This window comes from Cetorhinus maximus, chromosome 29, assembly GCF_964194155.1.
Source record: "Cetorhinus maximus chromosome 29, sCetMax3.hap1.1, whole genome shotgun sequence".
Lineage (NCBI taxonomy): Eukaryota > Metazoa > Chordata > Chondrichthyes > Lamniformes > Cetorhinidae > Cetorhinus > Cetorhinus maximus.
Genome location: NC_135907.1, coordinates 26,097,349 through 26,109,996, shown reverse-complemented (window position 1 = coordinate 26,109,996; position 12,648 = coordinate 26,097,349). Strand labels below are relative to the sequence as shown.

Here is a 12,648-nt window from a genome sequence, read left to right as displayed (position 1 = left end):
CCCCTTCCCCCACCACCCCACCTTTACTCTATAGGCACTGCTAAGACTGCTGAGTGGCCAGCCCTCTGATTGGCCGGTAACCCTTGGGAGCGGGCATTTGTCCTTTAAAGGGATGGGGGCCCTGATAACAGCTAATTAGCTATCACACAACCAGGGGGTCCCACAAATTGCTAAAGTGAGGTTGCCTCTTGCTTTCAGGACCCACATTGGGGACCCCACACACCAACAAAAATCCTGCTTTCCTCTCGCTGGGGTACTGGCTCTTCAGGCATAGGTTCTCATTTGGCTCAGTTCCATAGACCCTGACTTTTACTGGGGTACAGATGGAAGGTAGACCATTCTAATAGCTACAAAGCGATTGAGGAGGGCTAGGAGGAACAGTGACCAATAGAGGATTCATTTGTAACTGGTTAAGGTTGTTACAGTGATCCAACAGGGGTGGAACTGGAATGGAATGATTCAAACATGAACGCATGGGAAAGACGGGCATAGATCATCATGAAGCTATTAATGTATATAATATTATTGGAATTCTTTTTTAAACAGAGGGTTAGTCTGTGGGTGTGCCTTAATTGGATTAAAGCCAGTTAGTTTGGGTGCTTTGTGTACTAGTTTTGAGATGTAAGAGAGGTAGAGAGCATTTGCATTTTGTTGAATACAGCATTCAAGAAGGGGGTGAAATTTGGCACCTGGCCAGCAGAGACCAAGATAATATTACTGATAAAATTGGTACTATGAAAGGGGTTTTATTGTTAGAAGAGGTGGAGTTCGAAAGGGCTGGTGATACAATGAGAATTTACATTCAACGTGATGTGCTGGGTATAACCGATAGCAGTTGTGTGTGTGCAGGGCAGGGGCAATGTAAGATCAAAGCCTGTAAGCCTATCACTGAGTTTGCAAAGGAACCAAAGTGAAAGGAACCTCATTTTGAATCTGTGATCTGAAAATGCTTTGCCTGGTGCCTGGTTAAAGTCTATGGGTTGCTGTTGCCTTAATGGAGATTAATTTGGGAATTTGTTAAAAGTTATGATGGTAGTAATTTGTAGCCATGTGTATAAGTTTAACTTATGTAAATTAATAAATGTCTCATATAAGTTAATATAAAAACCTCTCAAGAACTGATGGCCTAATTATATATTCTATAAGTTTCCTGGACATTTGGCAGAAATCTCAGAGAAATCATGACCATTTCTCCAGGAATTACACATTTCTGCTGAAGTTATGACACAAAATCAGATAAGGTGGGGGTCCCTGGCACTCATCTTTAAAAATCTAACTTACAAAGGCTTGGCCATCTCTTGCTCCAGTAGCCATTTCATATGAACCAACAATGCTGCCAGTGCTCTCGGGTAGAAAGCAAAGGAATTAATTCATGTGATTCTAAATAAATTGATGAGATTCTGCCTTCTTGTTAGAGATTCAGCAAGCAAGTTTCCACCATATATCCTACTAATTGGATTACTCTGTGTCTATTGTTACCCTGCCAACGAGTATTTCCCATTAGAGTTTCTACCTTGCAAGGACAGTGAAATAATAGACATATTACATATGAACATATAAGTTAGGAGCAAGAGTCAGCCACTCAGCCCTTCAAGCCTGTTCCACCATCCAACATCACGGCTCTCTGATTGTAACCTCCTGCCGATAACCTTTCACCCCCTTGTTAATCAAGAATCTATCTAGCTCTGCCTTAAAAATAGTGAAAGAAAGAGACAGTTGGAGAAAGAAAACAAAAAAAGAGATGAAGAGAAAGAGAGGTTACTTTGTTTGAACTTTTCACCAGAATTGGGTTCCACCTGATACATTAAACATGAAACAAATTTCGGGTGTTTTCTGTTCAATTATTTCCAACATTCATGTTTTTTTTCAGTTCTACCAGAACACAGATATAATCCTTATGAGGAAGTTACTCACAGGCTTATGTGGTGATGTAAGGCATTCCTACTCTCCAAAATACAATGCGGTAGTGCCTCCTGAACACCCAGCGTTTTCAAGTAATTTTGATCAATTAACTCAAAGTCACGCAGAGTCCGTGGGGCAGTCAGTCCGTCTCCATAGATTGTTACCTGTGAAACCAAACAAGTTTAGGAAAGTTCTAAAAGTAAAATTCTGTGGATATTGGAAATCTGAAATAAAAACAGAAGAGTCATGTGGACTTGGAACATTAACTCTGTTCCTCTCTCCACAGACGCTGCCAGACCTGCTGAGCTTTTCCAGCATTTTCTGTTTTTATTTAGGAAAGTTTTAACACAGTTGTAATTTTAATTAGATTAAAATTAAGTCTGGCAAACTTCAATAGGGTGAGAAAGTAATTGATGCAGTAACCTGGGCGTAGGTGTTTATGGATGAACCAAAAACTGCTGGATGTATTCAAATAAGTACATATAAAACCAAATACAATACCAATACAAACCAAACCAATACACAACCCTAAAAAGCGATGGCCTGGGGATTTGATAGGGCTCCATATCAGAATGGTTACGCCTGATGCATCCCCGATATTGGCTCTTAGCCCTCATTATAATAGAGCCCAGCAAACCCCCAGCAGCCCACCATTACGTAGGTGGGGTTCAGGCCAGAGATCACAGAATAGGATAGAAAAAGGAGGCCAAGGATTAGGGAAAGGAGCAAAGGTGATAGATAGTCACTAATTTAGGGGTAATGCTAAAAGACTGCAGGATTACAAAAGTTAATCTCTTATTCAAAAAAGTAGGGAAGGGTAGACATGGCAATTGCTGGCCAGTCAGTTTAATGTCAGAGGGGTGGAGAAGCTTTTGGAAACAGTAACCCAGGAGATAATTAACAGCACTTGGACAAGCATAGACTAACAAAGGAAAACCAGCATGAATTTATAAAGGGAAAATTGTTTTTGATGAACTTGAGTTTATTGATGAGGTAACAGAGGGTGGATGAGGTCAGTGCAGTTGACACTGTGTATATAGGTTTTCAATAGGCATTTAATAAAGTGCCACAATTTTGGTCTGTTAGCAAAATTGAATCCCAAGAAATAAAAGGAACAGTAGCACATAGATACAGAATAGGGCAAGGGATAGAAAACGTAGCTGTGTTTTTTTGGACTGGAGAGAGATGCACAATAGTGTTCCACAGGGATCAGTACTGAGATCATTGTTGCTTATGATGTGTGTTAATGACTTGGACTTGGGGCTACAGCATGACAGATGCAGTATAATGTGGATAAATGTGAGGTTATCCATTTTGGTAGCAAAAACAGGAAGGCAGATTATTATCTGAATGGCTATAAATTGAGAGAGGGGAATATACAACGAGACCTGGGTGTCCTCGTACACCAATCACTGAAGGTAAGCATGCAGGTGCAGCAGGCGGTAAAGAAGGCAAATGGTATGTTGGCCTTCATAGCCCGAGGATTCGAGTACAGGAACAGAGATGTCTTGCTGCAATTGTACAGGGCCTTGGTGAGACCACACCTGGAATATTGTGTGCAGTTTTAGTCTCCTTGTCTGAGGAAGGATGTACTTGAAGGGAGTACAGCGAAGGTTTACTAGACTGATTCCTGGGATGGCGGGACTGACATATGAGGAGCGATTGAGACGGTTAGGATTATCTTCGCTGGAGTTCAGAAGAATGAGGAGGGGTCTCATAGAAACCTATAAAATTCGAACAGGACTAGACAGGGCAGATGCAGGAAGGATGTTCCCGATGGTGGGGGAGTCCAGAACCAGGGTTCACAGTCTGAGGATATGGGGTATACCATTTAGGACTGAGATGAGGAGAAATTTCTTCACCCAGAGAGTGATGAGCCTGTGGAATTCATTACCACAGAAAGTAGTTGAGGCCAAAACATTGTATGTTTTCAAGAAGGAGTTAGATTTAGCTCTTGGGGCGAAAGGGATCCAAGAGTATGGGGAGAATGCGGGAACAGGCTATTGAGTTGGATGATCAGCCATGACCATAATGAATGGTGGAGCAGGCTCGAAGGGCCAAATGGCCTACTCCTGCTCCTAGTTTCTACGTTTCTATGTTTCTATATTTTTCAAATCTGCAGATGACATAAAACTTGGAAGTGTAATAGACAGTGAGAAAGAAAGTAATCAACAGCAGAGAACAGAGACAGAAGTGGAATGGGCACACACATAGCAGAGGAAATTCAACGCAAGAAAATGGTGCAAAGCATGAAGAGACAATATCGGTTAATATAGTACAATTTTAAAATGGAGTGAAGAGCACAGGAACCTGAGGATATTCATCGACAAAACTTTGAAGCTGGCAGAATATATGAACAAAGCCGTTAATAAGGCATATTGGATTCTGGGCTTTATAAATATAGAGTGCATAAGTCAGGAAATTATGCTAAACCTTTATGAAACTAGTTCAGCCAAAGCTGAAAAATTGGGCTGGATTTTCATGGAGTTGGTGAGACTCCCTAACAGCACTGTGGGTGTACCGATACCACAGGGACTGCAGCGGCTCAAGAAGGCAGCTCACCACCACCTTCTCAAGGGTAACTAGGGATGGGTAATAAATGCTGGCCCAGCCAGCAAAGCCCACATCCCATGAATGAATAAAAAAACTCTGTAGAGGTATAAAATAGCGGCTGATACTCAATTCAGGGATTCCCAACCCCAATCCAGATTTTCACACATTAGGGTATGGGATGGTGCAGGTGACAAGGCCACACCCTGCACTCTGACCTGGCTGGCTCTATAGCGGCAATAGACATTACTTAGCTCTCTGCAATGTTCATGTCGTCAGACCAGGTTTTAAAACTCTCATGTTCATGGCACCTCAGAGCTGTCTTGAACCATAATCTGGATAAGGGAACTTTTTGAAAGTTCCAATGCCCTGATGCCCAGCTTTGTCCCCCCACCCACTCCCATGGACCCGCATACCCTCCATGCCAAGCTATGCCCCTCCACCCACCCTCACATGACTCCTCATACCTTCCATGCCATCCTCAATGATGGAGGAGCCCAGCACATCAGTGCAACAGATAAGGCTGAAGCACTTGCAACAATCTTCAGCCAGGAGTGCTGAGTGGATGATCCATCTCGGCCTCCTCGGAAGTCCCCAACATCACAGATGTCAGTCTTCAGCCAATTCGATTCACTACACATGATATCAAGAAACGGCTGAAGGCACTGGGTACTGCAAAGGCTATGGGCCTGGCAATATTCCGCCAATATTACTGAAGGCTTGTGCTCCAGAATTTGCCGTGCCCCTAGCCAAGCTGTTCCAGTACAGCTACAGCACTGGCATCTACCTGACTATGTGGAAAATTTCCCAGGTATGTCCTGTACACAAAAAGCAGGACAAATCCAATCTAGCCAATAACCGCCCCATTAGTCTACTCACAATCATCAGTAAAATGATGGAAAAGGTCAGCAACTGTTCTATCAAGAGGCACTTGCTTAGCAATCATCAGTTCACTGATGCTCAGTTTGGGTTCCACTAGGGGGGGCCCAGCTCCTGACCTCATTACAGCCTTGGTTCAAGCATGGACTAAAGAGCTGAACTCCCGAGGTGAGGTGAGAGTGACTGCCCTTGACATCAAGGCAGCATTTGACCGAGTGTGGCATCAAGGAGCCCGAATAAAACTGGAGTCAACGGGAATCAGGGGGAAAGCTCTCCACTGGTTGGAGTCATACCCAGCACACAGGAAGATGATTGTTGGAGGTCAGTCATTTCAGCTCCAGGACATCACTGCAGAGTTTCCTCAGGGTAGTGTCCTAGGCCCAACTGTTTCATCAATGACCTTCCTTCCATCATAAGGTCAGAAGTGGGGATGTTCGCTGATGATTGCACAATGGTCAGCACCATTCACGACTCCTCAGATACTGAAGCAGCCCATGTCCAAATGCAGCAAGACCTGGACAATATCCAGGCTTGGGCTGACAAGTGGCAAGTAACATTCACGCCACACAAGTGTCAGGCAATGACCATCTCCAACAAGAGAGAATCCAACCATCGCCCCTTGACATTCAATGGCATTACCATCGCTGAATCCCCCACTAGCAACATTGGGGGGGGATTACCATTGACCAGAAACTGAACTTGACCAGCCATATAACTACAAGAGTTACAAGAGCAGGTCAAAGGCTAGGAATTCTGTAGCGAGTAATTCATCTCCTGACTCCCCAAAGCCTGTCCACCATCAACAAGGCACAAGTCAGGAGTGTGATGAAATACTCCCCACTTGTCTGGATGAGTGCAGCTCCCACAAACAAGAAGCTTGATTGGCACCACATCCACAAACATTCACTCCCTCCGCCACCAACGCACAGTAGCAGCAGTGTGTACCATCTACAAGATGAACTGCAGGAACTCATCAAGGCTCCTTAGACAACAGCTTCCCAACCACATTTAGAAGGACAAGGGCAACACAGATAGATGGGAACACCACCACCTGGAAGTTCCCCTCCAAGTCACTCACCATCCTGATTTGGAAATATATCGCCATTCCTTCACTGTCGCTGGGTCAAAATCCTGGAACACCCTCCCTAACAGCACTGCGGGTGTACCTACACCACATGGACTGCAGCGGGTCAGGAAGGCAGCTCACCACCACCTTCTCAAAAGTAATTGGGAGTGGGCAATAAATGCTGGCCTGGTCAGCAATGCCCAAATACTGTGAATGAATACATGAACTAATCTACTAAATCTCCTCTGCAACCTCTCCAAAGTCTCCATGTCCTTCCTAAAATGTAACGCACAGGATTGGGAACAGTGAGGTGGACTTACGTCTCTGAGGTTGGGAGCAGAAGTCAGGAAATTTCCCAGCTCGATGTGTCCCCCTTAGGCAAAAAATGCAGGAAAAGACATGGTTTTCATTCCGGGGGGAGGGGTCAGGTGCTAACAACTACTGCCCCTGGAAAGTGTTCATAGGCAACCAGAGGAGCTGCTGGGAGCTGAAGTGGGCTGTTGCCAAGACCCACCTTGGTGCTCTAGGGCTTCATCCAGGTTATAACAATGACAGCAAAACAAAGAACAGACCACTAGCCGTCACTCTCTACACACTCCCCATGGCCCATCCAATCAAACCCATGCCTCCTCATGCCTGTTATGCACCCCCAAAACCTCATACTCTCCATGTCAAGCTATGCCCCTCCACCCATCCTGCCATTGCCCCTCATACCCTCCATGCCAAGCTATGCCCCTCCACCCATCCTGCCATTGCCCCTCATACCCTCCATGCCAAGCTATGGCACTTGCATGCCAATTCACCCACTATACACTCTGTGCAGAATCAATGAACGTTATAGTAAAAGTAGGATGGGTGAAAGGGCTTTAAAAAATGTTATTCATAACTTTCCACTTTCTTATAAACAGACCTCCTTTCATTATAGCCGTATAAAAGTGTCAATCGTCCAGTCTCTTTAAAGTATCAGTAGCAGAAACTGCAAGCACTTGAAACCTCTATTTTGTGTAAATAAACACTTTGTAATTGAAAGAATGGATCAGAGAACAAGAGCTGTCAATCAGGCAATGTTTTCCCTGGGCTGCAGCTGTTTCAATGGTCTAATGGATGCCTGGGCTCTCAGCTTCAGGGAAAACATTGCTTGATTGACAACTCTTACTTTTTATTTATTCATTTATTGGACGAACACCTGCATTCTTTGTGATGAAGGTACCTCCCACAATGCTGCTTTAGTGGAGTTGTTCCAGGTTTAATATTCAACAAGATCATGTCTGATCTAATTGTAACCTCCCGCCTACCCCCAATAACCATTCACCCCCTTGCTTATCAAGAATCTATCTACCTCTGCCTTAAAAATATTCAAAGATATTCAAAGTATCCACAGCCTTTTGAGGAAGAGAGTTCCAAAGACTCATGACCCTCTGAAAGAAAACATTTCTCCTCATCTCTGTCTTAAATGAGCGACCCCTTATTTTTATACAGTGGCCCCGAGTACTAGATTCTCCCACAGGAGGGAACATCCTCTCCACATCCGCCCTATCAAGACCCCTCAGGATCTTAAAGGTTTCAATCAAGTCACCTTTAATTCATCTAAACTCCAGTGGAGTTTAACTCATCTAAACTCCAAGCCTAGCCTGTCCATCCTTTCCTCATAAGACAACCCACCCATTCCTGATATTAGTCTAGTAAGCCTTTTCTAGTTGCTTCTAGTGCATTTGCATCCTTCCCTAAATAAGGTGACCTGGATTATGCTGAACTTTGAGAGTGATGTTAGAGCTGTGCTTATCCAGTATTCCATCACATGCTGACCTGGGCCTTGTAAATGATGGAAAGGCTTTGGGGAGTCAGTAATTGAGTCATTCACCACAGGATACCCAGCTTTCAACCTGTCCTTGCCACCACTGAATACTCCCCACTTGCCTGGATGAGTGCAGCTCCAACAACACTCAAAAAGCTCAACACCATCCAGGACAAAGCAGCCGCTTGATCGGCATCCCATCCACAAACATTCACTCCCTCCACCACCGATGCACAGTAGCAGCAGTGTGTACCATCTACAAGATGCACTGCAGGAACTCATCAACGCTCCTTCAACAGCACCTTCCAAACCCACGACCGCTACCATCTTGAAGGACAAGGAGAGCAGATAGATGGGAACACCACCACCTGGAGTTTCCCCTCCAAATCACTCACCATCCTGACTTGGAAATATATCACCGTTCCTTCACTGTCACTGGATCAAATCCTGGAATTCCCTTCCTAACAGCACTGTGGGTGTACCTACACCACACGGACTGCAGCGGCTCAGGAAGGCAGCTCACCCAACATTCTGAAGGGATATGCAATAAATGGCTTAGGCAGCAATGGCCAAATCCCATGAATGAATAAAAATATCCTATTTGTCTCCTTAATTAACTGCTGTCCCTGCATGCTAAAGTTTTGTGATTGATGTATGAGGAGACCTAGATCCCTCTGTACTGTAGAATTCTGAAGTCTCTATTTAAATAATATTTTGCTTTTCTCTTCTTCCGACCAAAGTAAATAACCTCACAATTTCCCATATTAAACTCCAGCTGCCAAATGTTTACTCACTCACTTCCCCAAAAGGCTGTGGATGATGGGTCAATTGAAATTTCCCAGACTGAGTTCCATAGATTACTCTTAGAAGATTATCAAAGGCTATAGAAAAAAGGCAGGTCAATGAAGTATGATCAGGTGTAATCTCATTGAATGGTGGAATAGATCTGAGGGGTGAATAGACACTTCATAATTTCTGAGTTCCTAATTAATTATTATACATTTGACAAATCCTTTACAAAAGGGGCAGCAGTTTTCAGAATCCCCTTAGGTGTGGCGTGATGACCAGCATACTTCAACAAAGCGCGGGAATACATGAACACCCATATCCTGACCACAGCACGAGTGCACATGGGAATATATGGAGGATATATCTCCCAGGTGGAGGGACGTCTTTGCAGCTCCCAGTGTCACAGTGAGGTTCTCCTCATCTACCTCATTGTTGAAGGTAACCAAGGCGACTCTTGTCCGGGGTGATGTTTGGAAAAGATAGTCGAGTGACTGGCTTACAGCTTCTTGTACAGCCTGTAAAAAGCAACCAAACGGATTAGGAGAGAGTGGCTCGTTTCAAGTTTAACGTGGCCATTTCTGTGGAAAACATATATTTTTTTGCTTGAGGCAATTTCCTGTCAGTTCTGTAATTCTCAGTGATGTTTCTCAGCAAGTTTTAAACCGACCCATCTGGCTAAGGTCAGCCATCACTGCACATTTGGCCAGGCAAGATGTGCAAAATTATTTTTAAATATTTAATTAGATTGTGGATGCATTTTGCATTGTTAGCCAAATCCTGTCATTACCATTACAACAAAAGGGTGTTAATCCTGCAATAATAACTTGCACTCAGATTCAGACCCAGGTGCTTTTAAACAACAAACTTTAACATACATTAACTAATAACAGTAGTGTTTTGATATAACTCTTCCATAGTATTACATTAAATGGTGAGAAACTAACACAATCTGTTTTCTTCAACATTCAAGTTGAGCAGGCTTGTGACGGTTTAAGTGTTACTGTTACAGTGAATGGATTCCAACTACCCAGAGAGCATTCGCACTTTAAGGGGAAAAACATCCCACACTTAAACCAGCTCTGAAGGAGAGTCATACTGACTTGAAACTTTAACTCTGTTCCTCTCTCCATAGATACTGGCAGATCTGCAGAGTTTTTCCAGGCTTTGCTGTTTTTATTCCATACTTGAATTGTTTGGCTACTTTGGGCTGCAGCTACATGTTTGTGTGGGTATTGTGCTGAGGTCATGTAAGGAGTTTACCTTGCTTCTAACTTTTTGGCCTTTATCTTTGTTCTACAAGCTATACAACCTGACATGCATAGGCCAAGTGATCTTGCAGACTTTCATAGTTCTGACTGCCTTGTCTCAATGTAACTTTTCACTATGTTTTATGGTGTCAAAGAATATGCTCCCTGCTCTCATGGTCTGATTCTCAGAGCCCAGCTTGTTTTGTTCACACAAAAAAACTTCCCTTTTCTCCATTCTCTGCTTAAAATGCTAAAAAAGGCATACTGAGATACCTTGGCCATTATAACAGGAGATTTCGATGCTAGATATGCTCATTCAGTTCAGCATCAGCAGTCATTCTTGTAAGTGAAAATACAATTCCCATTGAACTAGGTTATGCTTTCATCAGCCAAATATTTCAAAAAATATAACAAGACCCAAAGACCCGAAGACAAAGGCAGTGGCGCAGTGGTTTTGTCACTGGACTAGTAATCTAGAGACCCAGGGTAATGCTCTGAGGACCAGGGTTCGTATCCCACCACAGCAGATGGTGAAATTTGAATCCAATAAAATTCTGGAATTAAAAGTCTAAATGATGACCATGAAACCATTGTCGATTGTTGTAAAAACCCGTCTGGTTCACTAATGTCCTTTAGAGAAGGAAATCTGCCGTCCTTACCTGGTCTGGGGACTCCAGACCCACAGCAATGTGGGTGACTCTGAAATGGCCGAGCAGGTCACTCAGTTATATCAAACCACTAAAAAGTCAATAAGGAATGAAACTGGACGGACCACCCAGCATTGACCTAGGCACTGGAAACGACAACGGCAAACACAGCCCTGTCGACCCTGCAAAGTCCTTCTTACTAACATGTGGGGGCTAGTGCAAAATTGGGAGAACACGCTACCCCATGCAGCACATTACCCCGTGCAGCACATTACCCCGTGCAGCACATTACCCCGTGCAGCACATTACCCCGTGCAGCACATTACCCCGTGCAGCACATTACCCCGTGCAGCACATTACCCCGTGCAGCACATTACCCCATGCAGCACATTACCCCGTGCAGCACGCTACTCCGTGTGACACGCTACCCCATGCAGCACGCTACCCCGTGTGACACGCTACCCTGTGCAGCACATTACCCCAAGCAACACGCTACCCCATGCGGCACGCTACCCCATGCAGCACGCTACCCCGTGTGACACGCTACCCCGTGTGACACGCTACCCCGTGTGACACGCTACCCCATGCAGCACGCTACCCCATGTGACACGCTACCCCATGCAGCACGCTACCCCGTGTGACACGCTACCCCATGCGGCACGCTACCCCGTGTGACACGCTAACCCGTGCGACACGCTACCCCGTGTGACACGCTACCCCGTGTGACACGCTACCCCGTGCAGCACATTACCCCGTGCGACACGCTACCCCGTGTGACACGGTACCCCGTGCAGCACATTACCCCGTGTGACACGCTACCCCAAGCCGCACCACTTCCTGCAGCAGCCATAGGGCAGGAGCTGGACCCACCTCTCACTCCCCTGCAGGCTCCAGTCTGCACTTTGTGTTTCATTTCACTTCATGTTCTTTTAACTTGTGAACTCTCCCTGCTTCAGTCTTAGCAAAGTCTGCCAGTTGGTTAAAATATCTTCTAAGCTCCTTCAATGATTGTGATGATTTTATTTGCCTACTTGGATACTCCCCTTTTACTCTCTACATTCCTTTAAGTTTTCTGGCACTGAATATTTTACTCCCCAAGCTGTGTCCAAATGTACACCAATAGCGCTGGAGGACTGTTCTGACCATGGGAAAACAGCAAACTGCATTTCAGGTGGCAATTATCTCCAGTCATTTGGTTGTAAATAGTAAAGCATCAAAGCCAGTATCTCCGTGATCCCAGTCAGCAGCCTCTCTGACATCCTGTCCAGACACTTTGATGACAATGGCAGCATTGTGAGATTTATTCTGCATTGTGTTCGAGTTTAAATGTTTGAATGTTTCATACCTGTAGGCGGGACATGTAGAGGGATTTGCAGCTGCTGCTTCTATTCATCTGCAACCAAATCAGTCACAAAATTAAAACATATTTCTGGAAAGAATTAGAAACAAGAACCACCAACGTTTCTATTCTATCTTTCATAACCTCAGTACATCCTAACGTCCTTTTGATATGTAGTAACATAACCCATGGTCAGAGCTACCACCAACCTGGGTCGCAGGGTAATATCATCCTGGGTTGAGGGGGGCACAAATAATTTGAGAAGGGAGCTGAGCAGGTGCTTGAGGATGAGGGACCTGTAGGTTTGTAAACGAACATCTGGGATGAGCCCAAACCATGACAACTCTTTCAAAGAGCCAGAACAGAGACAACAAGCTCCTTCTGTGCTGTCTATTTCTCTGATCGAAGGAGGTAGACAAATAGGAAAACACTAG

General features: G+C 44.6%; 1 protein-coding gene across 1 annotated transcript in view; it reads right to left on the bottom strand.

Annotated features, from left to right (window-relative positions):
• The window catches only part of LOC144669477 (circularly permutated Ras protein 1-like), a 104,276-nt gene that overhangs the window by 55,618 nt on the left and 36,010 nt on the right, over nt 1-12,648 (bottom strand). Inside the window, exons 8-10 of the mRNA XM_078531950.1 lie at nt 12,221-12,268; nt 9,407-9,496; nt 1,915-2,066 (exon numbers count right to left, since the gene is read on the bottom strand). Of these exons, the coding sequence (XP_078388076.1) occupies nt 1,915-2,066; nt 9,407-9,496; nt 12,221-12,268 (290 nt within the window). The remainder of the gene's footprint in view (nt 1-1,914; nt 2,067-9,406; nt 9,497-12,220; nt 12,269-12,648) is intronic.